The following is a 19,108-nucleotide window of genomic DNA, read 5'->3' as shown; positions in this document are numbered from 1 at the left end:
TGAAATTTTAACTAGGCATCAAAGAACAAAGATTTGAAGGAGATTAGTGTGTTGTTACATGGACACTGAGGAAGGAACCTTCCAGGCAGTCAGCCCACACAGTTAATCTAGACCAGAGGAATCCTGGTGTGTTTGAGGAACACTCAAGGAAGCTAGTGTGGCTGGAGTGGAATGAGCAAACGAGAAGAGTGGTAGGAGATGAGCTTGGAGATATTCCTGGGCCAGATATATTGCCTTATGTATGTGTTGTTCTCAGTTTTGTCCAACTCTTTGCAACCCCCTGGGCTGTAGCCTACCAGGCTTCTCTGCCCATGAAATTTTCCATGCAAGAATACTGGGGTGGGTTGCCATCTCCTACTCCAAGGGATATTCCTGACCCAGGGATCATACCCACGTCTCTTGTTTTCCTGCATTGGCAGGCAGATTGTTCACCACCACTGCACCACAGGGGAAGCCCGTATTGCCTTGCAGGCCATTGTAAAATACTTTTCTGAGTAAAACAGGGGGAGCTATTGGAAAGTTTAGAACAGAAGTGACATCTGCCTTATGTATACAGTTGTGCTCTTAACATGATTCTGTGCTTCTTCCCATGATGAGTTGATAATGTGATAGAAGTTTTGAAATAGAAAAAGAATACTGAAAGCCTTAAATATTATAATTCTTACATTTAAATGATTGGTCTTTAAATCGTTAAAGTTTGAGTATAGCTTAACATCTGAATTTCTTGAAACTTAGAAAATCAGCACTTAAGCAAAACCCTTAAATAGAATTAGGAATAGACTGAAAAAAAAAGGAATAGACTGTAGCAGAAAGTAATACTTAAAAGTTTTTTGTCTGAAATCACAAACTAATGGAAGGAAAAAAATTAGTTTGATATCATATATATTTAATTATACAGCAAAGTTCAGAAATTATGGAACCTTCATTCTGCTTGTAATTTATAAAATCTAAATAAAATATAATAGAGGTAATAGACTTACAGAAAGTGAAGTGAAGTCGCTCAGTCGTATCCGACTCTTTGCGACCCCATGGAGTGTAGCCTACCAGGCTCCTCCGTCCATGGGATTTTCCAGGCAAGAGTACTGGAGTGGGGTGCCATTTCCTTCTTCAGGGATCTTCCCAACCCAGGGATCAAACCCAGGTCTCCCACATTGTAGGCAGACGCTTTACCATCTAAGCCACCAGGGAAGTCCAGACTTACAGAAGAACATGACGGACAGGGACTGAGATCCTGCATGCTGCACAACATGGCCAGAACAAAGAAAGGAACATGACAAATCCACTTTCCCGGAAACAACAGAATTGGGAAAAAATACAAAAACAACCACTTTTAGGACTCTGGAACTCAAGCAGAGACATAAAAAAAATTGAGAAGAATTAAAGAAAAACTACTTAGCTTTTGGTAGGAATTATAGTTTATTAAGTGACTTCTCCCATTCTGAGTCTCCTCCTCCCCTTTCTCCATAACTGGGAGTTCAGTCAAGAGGCATGCCTTGAAACCAGCAGCTTTGCTACTGGAGGGTTGTCAAAGGCTAACTCAGGTAGCCTGAAACACTGGATGGGGCAAATCACAGATGAACAAACTACTCAGAAATTTAACATGGGAGATCCAGAGAATGAGACAAGTAGCCATAATTTGTTTTGTAAGATCCTGCATGTCACTGGTGGTCTCAAAGACCATTCAAGAGAAATCAGAAAGGGCCCTGATTGTCCCAACAATCAATCCACCCTTGGCTAGGGATTAAGTCATATAATAATGTGATTTGAAGGGAATGGAAAAATGAATCCATAGTGTTGGAGACTTCTCTATGGGAAGTGTGGTAATTGGAAGAGCACGCAACAGATGTTTCTGGAATACAATTGATGTGCTGTTTCTTGATCTGAGTACTGGTTCACTCATGAGTTCACTTTATGGTAATTCACTGAGCTGTATGTACACTTAAAATTTGTTCTTTTTTCTGTATATGTTTTATGAGTTGTCTGCTGATACAGTAATGCTGTGTAAGAAACATAGAACCTCATTGGTAAGAGACTAAACATTTACTTTTGCTCTTGAGTCTCTGGGTCAGCTGAGCAGATGTGCTGGTCTGCGTTGATGTGTGGGCCAAGATCAGTAGACCTTAGTAGGGCTTGCTCGTGTATCTGCAATTAGCCAGCATGCACCCTGCGAGCTAGCTGGTCTAAGGTGGCCCCAGCTGGTGTAACTTTTCTGTGCCATGTGGTCTCTCATCCTTCAAGAGGATTCCAGGAGCCTGAGAGGAAACACATAAGCCTCTTGAGGTCTGGGCTTGGAACTATCACACCATCACTTCTGCTTCCTTCCCTTAGCCAAAGGGATTCCCGGGTCAAGAAGAGAAGTATTAATAGATTTCACTTCTTGATAGGAAAAGTAAGAAGTCACAGCACAAGAGGGTACAGGGAGGAAAACTGCATTCAATTTTGCAGTGAATCTACCATACCATATGTGTTATGTTTCAATTTAACAACATACAGATAAATAAAACATAGAGCACAGTATTGACAGTTGTTAGATCTAGATGGCTATCTACGCATATTCATAGTATTATACTATTTGCTTATTTCTACCTTCTGAGAGTTTTCAGGTTTTGTCTTTTTGGGGGGTCGGGGGGAAGGGGTTGTTGTTGGCTTAAAAAAAAAAATACAGAACTCTAAAAAAAAAACCCAAACTTGCTGAATTCTAATGCTAGAACCCAAAAATCTTTATTTTAAAAATATATTCTACAAGTGATATTAAATTTTGACAGTCACTGCTTTGGGCTTTCTGACTTCTGCTGGAACCTCTGGCCTAACTGAGGCATATTTCTGGTTTCTGCTGACTACAGAGAAGCAGCTCAATTATGTTGGCAGCCTAACTGCCAGTAATAATCAGTAATATGACCACCCATTTACAGTATCACCTGACTCCCTTGGTTCAAGCCATAAAAATTATACACAAACTTTTGAGGTTTCTTGTCAACAATGTTTAGAGGAAGAATGAGGTATATAAAGTACCTACTATGTGTCACAGGCATGACACCAGCTATTTCACATATATTATTTAATCCTTGCAACAGTCTTGGGGGATGAAAGTTGTTATCTTCAATTTATAGATGGGTGGAATCGTTAAGATTTAGAGAATTACTAATTTGTTTAGCATTTTATAGCTATTTAAACAGAAGGCCAGAGATATGTATCTAGCTTTGAACTCTAAGTCAAAATGGTTGTAAAGACAGCAGTGGTTTTGGAAGTAGATAGCTTACTATATGTTAAACCCAGTGTTTCTGAGAATTAAGAAAACATAAATGTCTAGCACATAACCCAGTAGTTTAGATGTCATTATTACTAAAATAATCACTAATGTCATTATTACTAAAATAATCACTAATTCTAAGCAAAGGACAACCATCTGATTGTTCACTGGCAGAAGACTTAAAACTTTGTGAAGTACTTTATATTTTTCAGATGCTTTGGGGGATTTGTGTCAAATGTAAATGTTGATATTTTAAAAAATAAATGTTTGTGTTTAAAACAGTTGCTAAGCCAACTTAAAGGAAATTTAGAAGAAGAAAATCGACATCTACTAGATCAAATTCAGACATTAATGCTACAGAACAGAACACTATTGGAGCAGAATATGGAAAGCAAGGATCTTTTCCATGTTGAACAAAGACAGTACATGTAGGTACCAAATAATTTTTCACTCTGAAATATTACTCCGGTGGCAGAGAAAATGCAATGCTAATTTTTCCTAATTTTCAACATTATTATTTCAGTATTTTTTTAATGGTTATGCTCTGGGCAGTATGCTAATAACCAGAAATACTAAAATGAAAACATATAGATCCAGCTCTTAATGATCTATTAATATAAAACAAAGTAAAAATAATTTTTATAATGAAGGTATGTTATAGGAAGCCATAGAAATATAGCAAATAGAGGGGCAGAAGTACCTTAGCTTGCAAGAGAGGCTGGACTTTCTAAAGATGATTGAGCTGAGACTTAAAGATTCAGTAGGATTTTGCCTGAGGAGGCATAACAGGCCAAGAGAGCAGCAAATGCAGAGACAAAGAGGTGTAATGAAACTGTATTATGATTGTGAAATATGGTCTAAAAATTTATTGCTCATACTGGAGCAAAATTGTGGAAGGAAGTGTAGCAGAGAAGTGGCTAAACACTCAGGAGCCACTTTACAAAGGTTTTTCTTTGCTGTACAGAGAACTGGCTGAAAAATTTGAGCAGGGCAGTAATATGATCAGATTTGTGCTGTTTGTTTAAATCACTGATGACATTAGAGTATAGATTGGAGGCTCTAAGAATTAGAGACAAGGAGTAAGTTTTAAGGTTGTTGCAATAACCTAGTGAAAAATAATTCACAAGCAGTGGTAGTTAAGATCAAGTACAGAGAGATGTGAAAGAATCGACAGACCTTGATTATTAGTAAATTGTGGTGAAGCTAGTGTATTTATGCATATGAAAGTGAAAGGAAAGTGAAGTCGCTCAGTCATGTCCAACTCTTTGCGACCCCATGGACTGTACCCTACCAGGCTCCTCCCTCCATGTGATTCTCCAGGCAAGAGTACTGGAGTGGGTTGCCATTTCCTTCTCCAGGGGATCCTCCCAACCCAGGGATCAAACCCGGTTCTCCCAGATTCTGGGCAGACACTTTAACCTCTGAGCCACCAGAGAAGCCCATTTATGCATATAATGTTGTTTAATAACTGTAGAAAGATGTTGAGAAAATTCTTTTGTCATGATAATATTGTAATATAGACGATTATTTCCTTCAGACAAATAAATCCTGTTGAAAATTGAGATTCTAAGTCCTGTATCCTTTTATTTAAGTAAGTTGTAAATTAAAAGACAATGAAAAACTTGCAAACAGTTCTGTTGTTACTGCCTATTAAATTCTTAGTTGTCAACTATGGTATCTGTATTTCTTTGTGTTTTGGGGAGAAGTTAGGTTATAGAATCCAAATAATATGCATAACTGTACAAAATATGATATCCTAAATGTAACTTTATTTTTATAGTGATAAGTTAAATGAATTAAGACGACAAAAGGAGAAATTAGAAGAGAAAATTATGGATCAATACAAATTTTATGACCCTTCTCCACCTAGAAGGTACTATTATCCAGTTGGTTGTTTGTTTGTTTTTTTTTTTTTCATTTTTATTTTGCGGGAAAAAAAACATTCTGATTTTGAGAGGAATTTGTATGCTGAATTTTAAACTGATAAGACTTTTAAAAATTACTTTATTAGGAGAGGCAACTGGATTACTCTGAAAATGAGAAAACTGATAAAGTCTAAGAAAGATGTTAATCGGGAACGACAGAAATCACTAACTTTAACACCAACCCGCTCAGACTCCAGTGAAGGATTTCTTCAACTCCCCCATCAAGATAGTCAAGATAGTTCTTCAGTAGGTTCAAACTCTTTAGAAGATGGCCAAACTTTGGGGACCAAGAAAAGCAGCAGTGAGTGCTTAAACTCTTTAAACATTTGTGATCTCTAGAATTGATTTAGATTCCTTACTAAAGATTTCTTTTAAATATCTTCCACAGTCCTTTGGGATAATATCTGATGAATGCATTTCTTTTTAACTTAATATGTTTTTAAAATTCATTGCATACTGCAGTACTGCATAGCCACGTGATTTTCTTTATTGTATATTTAGAGAAATACAAAAAAGATACCATCATTTGACCAGGAAGGTAAAATAGTATAGAAAGAACAGTGAAATGAGAGCCGGAATACCTCTGCCACTTGCTAGTTCTGTTAATGTGGGCAAGACTTTTACTTTTGCATCTTACTTCACAGGGTGATTATGAGGAGCAACTGAGAAATATTTATAAGATTTCATTTTCATAATTATTTGTAACTGAATAGAGTAATAAGGCTTTTTAGAATGAGGTTTTAATCATACTTTGATGGTATCAAATTGGAAAAAAGTTACATTGAGGGGGAGGAAGCAAAGAAAAATAGCTATGAATTGGAAGAGAATGTTTTTCAATGATTTAGAAATAATTGAAGGTTATAAAAGTTATTGAGGGATTGGTTGGTAAAGATTCAGTTAAAATAAAACGGATTTGGAGATACAAGTTTTTGTATAAACTTGTGATTTAATTTTTTAAATTACAAATGTTGAAGTGTAATATCATAACGTGACCTCCGCAATTACTACTCTCTTGATTTCATTACTAGTGTGCTTAGCTAAACATTAAGAGCAAAGTAAAAGCCTAAGGAAGAGTATTTTAAGAGAAAGAAAAGAATCCAGTGGTAGGCCCTTTGAAGATAAAGGAGAATTTGACTGCTAGCAATGTTCTTATATGTAAACAGGATATTTTGAATCCACTCACACCCTCACCAGAATCACTAAATTTAAAAGCATATATATATGTGTATGTTTATACATAAGACATATGTACAAGATAGATACTATATATATGTATACATTTGTATGTATTAATATATACATTTCAATATTATTCTTTAGAAGTAAATAGCAAGCAAAAGCAGCCACTATTTCTCCCAGGGATAGACACTGTATGGGCAGCTCTCAAAACACTCAAAAAACTGTATAGACATGGTTTTGTCCTCAGGGGAATTATCTCTGAAAAGACAGTGTTTTAGAGTGTAAGAGATTAGACATTCATTATAGGCTGTATTTAAGAATGCAACTATAGCACCCTAAGAACTAGAATCCACAAGTAAGCAACTAAAAATCATACACGTACATGAGTACCATATTCATACATACACACATACAAATATGTTTGTGTTATAAGAAAGTGGTTTAGTTCTATCTGTTCTCATAAGATTAATCTTGTTAGCCAAACCTACATGAAACCTCCAAGTATTTTAGAGAGATTATCAAGTTTTCCTTAAAAAGGTGCCAGATGATTCAATTTTATCTACCTTTGGATATAAAATATCTGGCATCTGATTTAATGAGAAATGGTTATGGGTATATATAATTTTTTTAATTAAAGGGAGATAATTCAAGTAGGAGAATATACACAAGAAAGGTACAACAGTTTTTTTTAAGGTCATCTTGTTTTAAATTATCAATCTATCATTCCTTCATACTCTATGCTAGAAACATCCAGAGTAAAAATCAGAAGGAAGTAATACTCTTCTTTCCAGCAGTTATTCAGTTTTAGAATTTTAAAAATAAGCAGAAAACCCTACCATTGTAATGTTCCCATAATTTCATATAGTTTGGGAAGCGAACATTGTATGTCTACAAACTAATTGCCATAAGAATGATCATTTTCCACCACTGGCAAATATAAAACTCCTTTTATCCTTTTCATTTTGGAAGAGTGTCTGTCAGTAAAGCAGTCTATGGAAAACAGTTGAAAACAGAAAAAGAAAGTATCTAAACAAGACGTGCATGCTGCAACCATTCAGCTTTGTTTTAGCTAAGTGTCCATTTTTACATTGCTTTCAGTTCATTTCTTTTTAATCATTGAAAACAGCTGTGTTTTCCGAGCTAGAAACAAAAAGTTTAAATGAGTCATGACTATTCTTAATAGCAATCAAATAAGTAAGTTAAAAAGCTGTATGTCTTTGCATTCTCCTTAATGAGTGATACTTGTCAGTTTGTCAAAAGAGCTTTTTATTATTTATAAGATAAGAGCAAACCGTAAGAAAGAGCATAGTTATTAAGGCTGTATGCAATACACTTTTAAATCTCAATGTGAGTTTTTTCCCTGCCTCTTAAATTGCAGCTCCAAAGAGGTATAATAATATTTTCCATTAAAATCTTATTAAAGTATAGCTTAAGAATGTTACTCTAGTGAACATTTAAATTTTTATGTTAATGACTGCTACTGTAGTTATAATCCTAATTTTCATTCGTATATTGATAACTTCCCTGTGTCATGCTATGATTTTTTTAAATAAACTGACTCCCAAAGCCCTTCAAAATATCTAAAAATGTTATAAAAACATAATTTTCTATCATTTTTTCTTGCTTTTTAGGATGCATCCTTATTTTTTAGGCTATCAGAGCTTAAAAGCTACTATTAAAATACTTCTGGTTTTTCTTCCAGCCAACCTTTTGCAAAATGAAATTAACATAATTGCTCATGCCATCTTTTGAAAGACTTGTCTTAGAAGAATATATATTTCTGTGGTGCTTCTAAATAATGCATCAGAATTCAGTTTAAACCAAGAAGTAGTTTCCTATTTTCCTTTTTAACATTTAAAGAAATAATGAAAGTTTTAAAAGTTTCTTTAGGTTATTGTAAACATCCTGGAACACCTTAGTTTTTGTTGAAGTATTTTATCAAAATACAGGATCTACATTTTCCTAAATTATTTTTTTTGCAAAATAAAACCTTATAATTTAAAAAGTTAAAGAAAATGGGGACTTCCTGGTGGTCCAGTGGTTCAGACTCCATGTGCTTCCACTGTAGGCGGCACAGGTGTGGTCCTTGGTTGGGGATGAAGACCCCACATGCCACTTGGCATGGCAAAAAACAGTTAAAACAGAGGAGTGAAAAGCCTCCTACATTTTCATCACCTACATTCCCTGGTCCACCAAGAGTGGCCCTAGTAATATAGGTCTATCTATCTTTACAACTTAACTAGAAAATTGTTCCTTCAGTAAGTAGTTCTTATCATTTCCTATATTTATAGGACTTTAGTCAGTCCAGGTTTTCTAAGTATATGTTTTTCATCATTGTCTTCAGTGCTTTCCCAAGTATTTTAAAGTATCAAAGTACATATTTCATATTTCATAATCACTCAGCAGCACGAGAATAATAGCTTTAGTGTAGCTTACATAGCTGAAACTCAGACATTCATTTCTGTCCTTAATTTCAACATTTAACTCCCATCTGTTCTTCTCCCTTTTTTCTTTCATTTTTCTGTTTCTGTTTTTTCTCATGCTCTGACATTAAAGTGGTTGCACTGAAAAGACTGCCCTTTTTGAGGAACAGACCGAAGGATAAAGACAAAATGAAGGCCTGCTACCGTCGTTCCATGTGTAAGACTTTATGACAGTTCAGCTTCTTTCAAATGACTACACTGGCTTCCATTACTAATTTTCACTAACCATTCTCTGGACTGTGCCAATTTTCTTATTTTGCAAAGTGCAGTCTTCCTGTAACCCATGGAGCTGGAAGAATTTTTTTTTTTTCAAAACTGGCACTGAATCTGCATTATATGTATGTTCATTTATACATATACATGCATATGTTTAGTCATACATGTAATATACTTATAAATTTCCAGTGCTTTCTAAAAGTTGGCAGAAAAAAAAACTTTAATTTTATATGCCATAAAGATTTCTTCCCAAAGAAATTTGCTTAAAGAAAATACAACAAAACCTTTAGCATTAGGTATTTATTTTCTTAATGAACTAGGATTAAATAAATAAATAAAATGGCCTGTAATCCTTGAAAATGTTTGTCATTCTTTATATACTGATACTCTGGTTTCTATTTTTTTTAAGTGGAATGGGTAATTAATCACATTAAATGTCTGTCACTGGATATCCTCTCTTTCAGGTTTTTATTGAGTGGTATACTTATTTGATTCATAAAATGAATAATTTCTTCAGTAACCTGCTCTGACCAAGGACTCTTTATCATTTTCAATAGTGTTGCTATAAAGAACTGCTCTCCATCTTACCTTTATTCATTCCATTTTTGTCACCACAAAACCACATTTTGAAGGCTTCTAATTATATTGCACATCACTGCTCAAAAGGCAGTTGTACAGAGTAAAATTCCTTTTCCTACCTTTAAAGGGGGTGGAGGGTGATAAAATTATTTACTGAAGTTTATCAAGCTTTGGCCTCCTCATTTCATACAGCTAAATGCATGTCATAATTCAAATGACCTTGTGGTTAGTTTTTTATTTCCCTAGCATTAATCCATAGACAATAATCAATACAAAATAGAAATAAGAGCAAGTACATTAACCATGCTGATTCATTTGCTTTCATTTGCATCCCAGCCATGAATGACCTGGTGCAGTCCATGGTCCTAGCAGGAGGACAGTGGACAGGTAGTACTGAGAATTTGGAGGTTCCTGATGATATTTCAACGGGTAAAAGGAGAAAAGAATTGGGAGCTATGGCCTTCTCTACTACAGCCATCAACTTTTCAACTGTCAACTCTTCTACAGGCTTCAGATCCAAGCAGTTGGTTAATAATAAAGGTATAGGCCGTCTGCTATTTGCACTGTGGTGTAACTGTTGACAACAAGAATTTTTATTTGACTTTTTAATGTTTACTTTTTTTGACAGCAGCAACCTGAAGTAACTATCAAAACAATCCGGACTTAATCTAAGAATTTTCAAGTCATTTCAAAAATTTAAAACATCATACAGATAACTACATCTTTCCTAGGTCTTTCGTAATAAACAGCTAATGAACTAACAAGAAATGGAAAAGTAAACCAAGTAAAAGACAGAAAAGGAGAGAATGTTAGAAGCTTTAGAAAAACAAACAAAAAACCTAGAAACACTACAACATCAGAGAACCACATAGAACAACCCAGGCTCTTGCTTTGCTTTGCAGGTCACAGGGAGGTTGTTTCAGTGCTTCTGGTATTTTCCTTAAGCAAGTCAACTCACATCAGAGTTATTCTGTTTCTTACTCTTATTCCAGTTTCTGACTGAGTATATGAAATATGTTAAATCAAGATGTACTGTACATGATTAAAAAAGAATTTCCATATTCTGCATAAATGTTACAATTTTTTTTGTTAAAAAAATTTTATATCCATTCTACTATTTTACGTAGATACTACATCCTTTGAAGACGTAAGTCCACAAGGTATTAGTGATGATTCTAGTACGGGATCAAGAGTTCATGGTAAGATATGAACTTTATTTAGCAAGTACATATTACATACAGAATGAGAATGCTAAGACTCTTGCATTGACCTCATGAATGTGGCATTGCCAGCAAGCATGTTTTCTCTAACCTGCATCTCATAGCTACTTCTGCCATTTCTTCAAACCTAATACTCCCTTTTCCCTTTTATAAGGTTATTACTTCATCTAAATAGTCTCTGCTTTAGTCAGGGTCATATATAAAGTATGTCTGCACAATGCATAAAGGTAATTTTGTTGCTATTTTGGCATAAAGTTATTAGAGATACATTTCATATTTGGTTTTAAAAATACTTAACTCAGGTAAAGGACAAACTCTAAGAAACCACATTTTCTGCAGTGTTGAGCATTTCAGTTTTTAGTTTCTGACTGGAAAGTCGTCTCTTACCAAACTAAATTATTAACAAAAAAAAAATGGAAAAGGAATGAATTTAATATGTAAAGAAATACGTTAAAGAAATTTCATATGTGAGCAGGATTTTAGGAAGCAGGGTGGGGCCGTGTTAACAGTGTAGTTATTTCCCTTGTATGGATAGGAATACAAGACATTAACTCCGCAGGTGCTCATATTCCTCCTGTTCGTGGCATCTCTGCAATGTGCAGGGTTCCTTGTCTGATCTTTTGTGACCTAATCACTAGCTTTTTTTTTTTTTTCCTTTGGGGACATATCATTCTGTTCAACTACAACAGTCCTGGTATCCGTCTAGAGATCCATTTCCAAATGTATTATTCACTTTATCTTCTTTTGTTTGAATCTCAGCTGTTGTCTCAGAAGTGTCCTGTTCTCAATTGTTTAACTGAACTGTCTGGAAATGCCTTTGCTTGCTAATCTATAAGACTCAACTCTCTGTGGGCATGCTCAGTCTGTGAAAGTATGCATGATTGCTTCCTCAAAGCATTCTGTAATCAGAATGTAAAGTTCAGTGTCTTCAGCTGCAAGTTTTATCACTGTCTCCTGATTTTTTCATTTAGCTTCGAGACCAGCCAGCCTTGATAGTGGCAGAACATCCACTAGCAATAGCAATAATAATGCTTCACTCCATGAAGTCAAAGGTATGCTGTAGGTAAATTTACTAATATGCTCCATCCATTTCCAAGTGGGAAATTGATTAGTTTCTGGGGGAAAATGAAATCCAAATCATCTGTGTTTGGAACATAGTTCCTTGGAATATTTTATGCTTTTCACATTGTAATACAAATGTATTTCAATGTGTACAAATGTAAAAACAGGAGCAGTTATTTTAGTTTCCATTTTTCATCTTCACAGGTAAAATCTTTTGCTTGTTATCTTTCTATTTCAAAAGTATCTATAAGTTCTTATTTTCTTACATTTTGTCTTTGTCATGAAAATGGTTGGCCTTAATTTTCTCATGATACGTGTACACTGAACTCACAGAAAGTGTTTTAGAAATACGTTTAGCTTTGTTTATCCACGAAATAAGGAGGAATATATTTTTTTAATTTGAGAAGACAGTTGTGTTTGTATGAGTGTAACAAATGCCAAATGGATGCATATATCTCATATATAGAAAAAATTAGTTCAAGATACCTTTTTCCTCAGTTTATTAATGTGCATTCCAAGCTGAAATTTTATGTGAATGTCTGGAAGTATCAACTGATACCTTTTTTCTTAAAGGTATACTGCCTATTCAAATTCTGGAATTATTTAATAAATTATAACAGTTTGTTAAAGTAGTTATTTTCTACAGAACAGAATTGTTAAATTATAATGAGTGCATTTGTTCTATTGCTTTTCTGTATTATATAATAATTTTGTCTCAGTTATAATTTTAATATTTGTTGCAGTGATCTGAAAATCTGATTTTGAGCGATTATTTTTTCATGTTTATAATCATGTTCTTATATCCTTTAGAAAAATATTACCTGAACTGTGAAGAAGCCTTTTCTGATTTGAAATTTTAAGAAAATTCTTTTCCTACAAAATGTTACATAGTTTAAGCCAAAATCTTTCATGACCCACTTTACCCTCTGTGATTACGAAACCATGGAAAGTTGCATTTTCCATCTTGATGCTTCTACACAGTTTGCAATTGATCAAAATGAATAAGCAGTCTTAAGGAATAGCATAAACTGTGGGGAGCTTTTTTCCAGAACTAGTAGTTTGCATTCTTTATCATTGTTCAGTCTCAGCTGATTCTTTTAAAAGAGAGGAAAGCAGGGAGAATCAGATTTTTCAGACATTAAATAAAGAATGAGATACTACATACTTGATTTTTACTGGAATTTTCTAAGTTAATTATATCATGTCTCTGTTTGACTTTCCTTAGATGCTTGCTATTTAAATTTTTTTTTAATTTCTTAAGATTATTTTTTACTTATTTTTTATTGTTAATTGGAGGACAGTTGCTTTACAGTGTTGTGTTGGTTTCTGCCATACATCAGCATGAATCAACCATAGATAGACATATGTTCCCTCCCTCTTGAATCTCCCTTCCACCTTCCACCCCTCTAGGTTATCACACTCTTTAAGGTTATTCGTTTAGGATGAACAGAGAAGCCTTCAAATAAGGAACACAGACTTCATAGAAAGTCAAAGAATTAGAATTATTAGTGTTTGGTTTTAACATTCTCAATTTAAAATTCATATAATCATATTTTGGGCTTCCCTAGTGGCTCAGTGGTAAAGAAACTGCCTGCCAATGCAGCAGATCTAAGTGTCAGGAAGATCCCCTAGAGAAGGAAATGGCAGCCCACTTCAGAATTCTTGCCTGGGAAACCCCATGGAGAGAGGAACCTGGTGGGCTACAGTCCATGGGGTCACAAGAGTCAGACATGACTTCATGACTAAATCAACAAATGTTTTTTTAAAAATTATAAGGTGTTTTACAGTTTTTTAACCTGAATTTTTAAAAATGTATTATTTCTTTGTTTATTCATTTACTCATCAAATGTATATGTTTAGGTTCTGGGTCTGGTGGTGAAGGCAAGTGTTTGCCCTTGTGGAGCTTACAATATTTGTCATCGTGACAAATAAGGAAGCATGCTATGGTAGATAGTTATTAGACTGATGAAAGATTAACATGGTTTATTTACTAAGTATTTATGAATAAAGCTTTGAACGTCATTTTGGCTATTCATAAGAATCCAGTCAATAAATTATCAGTACTTACATAGTGTTAATCTTGTGTCTATTATTGAACTTTTAACACACCATTTACTCCTAAAGCAGGGGCAGTTAATATCCAGAGCAGGCCACAAAGCCACAGCAGTGGAGAATTTAGCCTGCTTCATGAGCATGAGGCGTGGTCCAGCAGTGGTAGCAGTCCAATCCAGTACTTGAAAAGACAGACCAGATCAAGTCCGGTGCTCCAGCACAGAACACTAGAGAATCGGGCACATCACAAAATCAAAACTGGTTCCCCTGGAAGTGAAGTTGTTACTCTACAACAGTTTTTGGAAGAAAGCAACAAGCTTACCTCAATGCAGGTTGGTTTTATCTATGGTGACCTTAATTTAGATGGACACTAGAAGTTAAATTTCTATGGTTGAACTTTAGAGCCTTTTTTTTAAAGTTAAGGAGTGTTTAGAGACATTAGCAATTTTTTATAATCTACCATATCAGGAAAGCAAAAATATGGCTGTATTCACTAATCTGCTTTGATTTTTTTTTTTTTTAACAGCTAAAGCCCTCAAGTCAAGAGAATCTTTTAGATGAAGTAATGAAAAGTTTGTCTGTCTCTTCTGACTTTTTGGGAAAAAACAAACCAGTTAGCTGTGGTCTGGCCAGGTCAGTAAGTGGAAAAACTCCAGGAGACTTCCATGATAGACGGACAACTAAGCCTGAAGAGTTTGTGAGACCTGGTCCTCAAAAGGCTGAAGATACCTGTTTCATGAGTTCTTCAGGAAAGCCTACACGAGGCGCTCAAGGAAAGATAAAATTAATAAAAGAAACTTCTCTGTCACGACAATCAAAAGATAGTAATCCCTATGCCACTTTACCTCGTGCAAGCAGTGTTATCTCTACTGCCGAAGGAACTACTCGAAGGACAAGCATCCATGACTTTTTGACCAAGGACAGTAGACTACCTATGTCAGTTGATTCACCACCAGCTACTGCTGATAGCAGCGTCACTGCACCATCTAGTGAGTACTGTTTACACCAGTGGTCCTCTCATACACTTCACAGTCCGACATCTGCTCTAGGTTCTCAAGCACAAAATTATTTAGCTACAGACAAGCCCCAGTCTCCACATACCCAGGCCAGAAACTCAAGAACTGAAAGGTCACATCTTCTAAATCAGACTTTTGCCATGGTTAATATGTCTAATGATGCATTTGGAAAATCAGCTACAGATAGCATAGAATCCTTTACTGTGGCTCATCCAGCTCAGCCATTTTTATCCCTGAATACAGAATTAGTTAGTAACATAAGTGGGTTACCTCCCAGACCAGTCACCAGAGTAACTGACCAGGCTTCTGCTTCTTTGGAAAAAACTGCTCAGAAAGATAATGAGCAGTTTTCTGATCATCAGAGCCACAGTAGCATTAATCCACAATCCTCTGTAGACAGTAATAATCTTACCACTCCTGCATGCCTCTATCCTGATGACACAGAAGCTGCATTGTTGGTTTCTGAGGATAATCAAACGGTTTGGTATGAATATGGTTGTGTATGATCAAAACTGCACAATATAATACTGATGTCATTTGATACACACTATGCTTCTCTAATCTGATTTGAAGAGCTGCTGTTGAAAAGAATCATTTGACTAGGTTTATATTTTTATTTTTAAGTTGTGGCATAGTGTTCAAGTTACATTGTGGCATGTATATAAATATGATTATGTAACCACAGCAAAGCCTGCATGAACTATTAATTACATTGTACATTTTCTGCATGACTTCAAGAACCTTAACAATACATGCTCCTCTTTCACATTTCTTGTCACCCAATAAGAGATTGTTACTTTGATACCTGGAAGCATGTTAAAATGGTTGCATGCTATAGTTACTAAGAAGGCATTTCCAAGTCATATTTGTTGATTCCAAAAAAGAATGCTCATTGTCCCTTTTGCTCTCCTTTCCCTCTCTCCCTCCCTCTTGTCCTTTCCTTTTTTTCCCAAAACATGCAATTCATATTGCACATGTACAGTATTAGTAAGGAAAATGTGTTAAAAAGATGTCATTTTCTTTTGCCATTTAATTTTGCCTTCTGCCCTGCTGTTTTATTTTCAAAGAAATAGTTAAAAAGTCAACACTTTACATAGCAAATATTAACTATTGCCCATATTTATAAAATTGTTCAGATTTAAAATGTTAATACTCATAAATTTAGTGTAATTAAAAAAAAACACCATTGAATTTAAATGTGACTTATACAGTGATTAGGAGCATTTATATTCTATTTCTTCCCTGCACTTTTCTTCATTTGATGAACAGAAGAGTTCAAGTACTATCTTTCAGGATGACTTTTTTACTTGGAATCAGTTAACACAGTAGTTTTTTCAGGGTTTTTTTAAATGTAGAATCAAAGAGAAATAAAGCAAATCATACTCAGTGTGTGGGAGATTTGCATTTTTACTTCTCTTTTAAAAGGGTAGCAAGTTTACTGAGTGGTGAAGATTGTTACTTAAATAATTCTATAATTTCTTGCTAAGTTACATATGTCCTAAAAAACAGAATTTTCTAAAATGAGTACATTGTGCTAAAATAAAATGTAAAATTAGTGTTTATAACCATATAAACAAACAGACATGTTTCTAGTAGAACAAATTTTAAAACTAAGAATAATTGTAACTTCTTAGCTAAAAAATAATCATAAAAGATAGAGAAAATATTTGCTAACTCTGATTCATGTCATAAACTTTAAAATTATCTTCCTGTGGTCATAGCATTTTAAAACAGAATCAGCCAAAATTGAGTTTCTAACTTCCAGAATAAAACAGCAAAAAAGAAAGCCCCAAGAAACCCATAACCCTGACTCACTCACTTCTGGAGAAGTATACCTTAGCTCTATCTCTGAAATGTTTTTGCTCTCTTGATTCAGCCTAAATATCACTGACAGTAATGCAGCCTGGCATCTAGAAAAAATGATTTGAAATGTAACTTGATAAACAAGGAGGAAATTATTCTTTTCACGTGTTGTTATAGTAAATTGTTATTCATTGGGCCAGAGAAAACAAAGTTTCTAAAGAATCTTTGCTTAATGAAATGTGACCTGGGAATTCGCTGGCAGCCCAGCGGTTAGGACTCTGCAGTTTCGCTGCTGAGGGCCTGTGTCCGATCCCTGGTCACAGAATTAAGATCCTGCAAGTCACACAGCATGGGCAAAAATTTTTTTTAAAGGAAACGAAAAGAAGGAAATTTGTATCCTTTGTAAATTACCCTATTCTCTTGTACTTACACAAGGTCATTTCAGGCCTAGGCCCCTTCTGTTTATATCTTTGGCCATACTTCTTTTCTCACAGCCAGCTCTTACTAAAAATGCTTCCAATGCGTTGGTTTCACTTCAGGTCGAATAAATCTTTCGCCTTTTATTAAAAAAAAAAAAATGCTTCCAGTGCAGCTCATCAAATAAACAATCAGAAATTTTCTTATTTTTAGTACCATTTAATATATTTTATCTACATGAAAACATCAATCCATTTGTCACTTATTTCACAATTAGTCCTAATATTTCAAATGTTTTTGGTGTCCCTTTTCTTTCTTCATAACCTGATAATAAGACTTTTTAAAAAGTTTAAGATTATTAAAATACATTGAGAAATCATATGCTACTATATGGTAAACACTGTGATTATTTTACAATGTTAGACTTACAGGAAAGAAGCATTTCTAACCCAGATGACTGTAGTAACATATACAGCATGTTTTCCAAAAGAACATACACATTGTGCATGTAAGACAGAGAGATACATACCACGTCCATGTGTCTGGGACTGTCAGAGAATATAGGTGATATTTCCTCCAGAAACTGTCACCAGGTGTAAGGTCATAAAATTCCCTTAAAACACTATTTTACCAGTGTTTCTTGATAGCACTTGAAATCACATTTTTAGTAGTGATAAGAGCCTTAGAAATCGTGTAGAGCTAGTATTTCCCAAACTCTTAAAAAAATCAACATAATACCTTCTATAAATGAAATCTTACAAGATGCCCCAATTTAAAAAAAAAATTATCTTCTGATCAAAGTGAAGCAGCTCTGACTCAGTTGAATAACTGTACTTTTTTTGAGACATCTCCATAAATATTCTCCAATTTCACAGAGGATTACAGGCATACCTCGTTTTATTGTGCTTTCTTGTACTTCACAGATACTGTGGGGTTTTTCCCCAACAAACTGAAGGTTTGTGGCAATTCTGTCAGACAAGCCTATCAGTGCCATTATTCCAACAGCATTTGCTCACTTCATGTCTCTGTCACATTTTGGGAGTTCTCAGAATATTTCTAACTTTCTCATTATTGTTATATTTGTTACGGTGATCGATGATCCGTGATCTTTGATGTTACAATTGCAAAAAAAAAATTATGACTTGCTACAGGCTCAGATAATGGATAGCTCTTTTTAGCAATAAAGTTTTTTTTTAATTAAGATACGTACATTGTTATTTACATGCATTGGGAAACTAAAAATTCATGTGACTCACTTTATTGCAAAATTCACTTTATTATAGTGGTCTGGAACCAAACCTGCCATTATCTCCGAGGTATGCCTGTATTAGTACCCTAATTTTAGATGAAACTGAATAGCTTTCATATTCCTGGCTTAGGTTTCTATAAGTGATATCCTTATTATTTTGTGGTATTGTAAATTCATGTTAGGCTTTGGGTCCCCTTTGACCAAAGTAGTTTTAACTCTAACAGTGTAAGTAGATATATTTTCCTACAAAGTAAGCCTCAAGGCCTGGTTTTCTTAGTAAACAATAAAATATTTCATTGTGGATGTTTCTGCTGCTGCGTGCAAGATTATATTTTACTTTAAAACTATATGTGACCATTTAGTAAACAAACATCATAAACCTATCAGACATCAAGAGGGCATTATTATTATAGCTTTTAAAACATGTAAATCAGTCTTTAAGTAGAGATGTCTATCAGATTAATAACACTTCCAGAATTAGATTCCTTCTCCTTGCCTTAGGCAGTGAGAGCTCTTTAGTTTCTTATCTTCATGAATTGTATGTTTAGCTTTTCATTAAATAACATGAAATGCTTTTCTCCTGCAGATGTGGACAAAGTACAAGAAAACAGAAATTCAAAAAGCAGGTCTAGGGAACAACAAAGCTCCTAATTCTAT

At 34.6% G+C, this 19,108-nt stretch overlaps 1 protein-coding gene across 1 annotated transcript in view; it reads left to right on the top strand.

Moving 5' to 3' along the window:
• CCDC88A (coiled-coil domain containing 88A) overlaps positions 1-19,108 on the top strand; it is a 114,397-nt gene extending 95,289 nt beyond the window's left edge. The window contains exons 23-32 of the mRNA XM_052648821.1: positions 3,533-3,678; positions 5,031-5,123; positions 5,262-5,476; positions 8,911-8,994; positions 9,969-10,172; positions 10,760-10,831; positions 11,824-11,904; positions 14,039-14,298; positions 14,493-14,955; positions 19,038-19,108. Of these exons, the coding sequence (XP_052504781.1) occupies positions 3,533-3,678; positions 5,031-5,123; positions 5,262-5,476; positions 8,911-8,994; positions 9,969-10,172; positions 10,760-10,831; positions 11,824-11,904; positions 14,039-14,298; positions 14,493-14,955; positions 19,038-19,102 (1,683 nt within the window). The 3' untranslated portion in view covers positions 19,103-19,108. The remainder of the gene's footprint in view (positions 1-3,532; positions 3,679-5,030; positions 5,124-5,261; positions 5,477-8,910; positions 8,995-9,968; positions 10,173-10,759; positions 10,832-11,823; positions 11,905-14,038; positions 14,299-14,492; positions 14,956-19,037) is intronic.

Source organism: Budorcas taxicolor, chromosome 11 (genome assembly GCF_023091745.1).
Source record: "Budorcas taxicolor isolate Tak-1 chromosome 11, Takin1.1, whole genome shotgun sequence".
Lineage (NCBI taxonomy): Eukaryota > Metazoa > Chordata > Mammalia > Artiodactyla > Bovidae > Budorcas > Budorcas taxicolor.
This window is presented reverse-complemented; position numbering and strand designations above follow the sequence as displayed.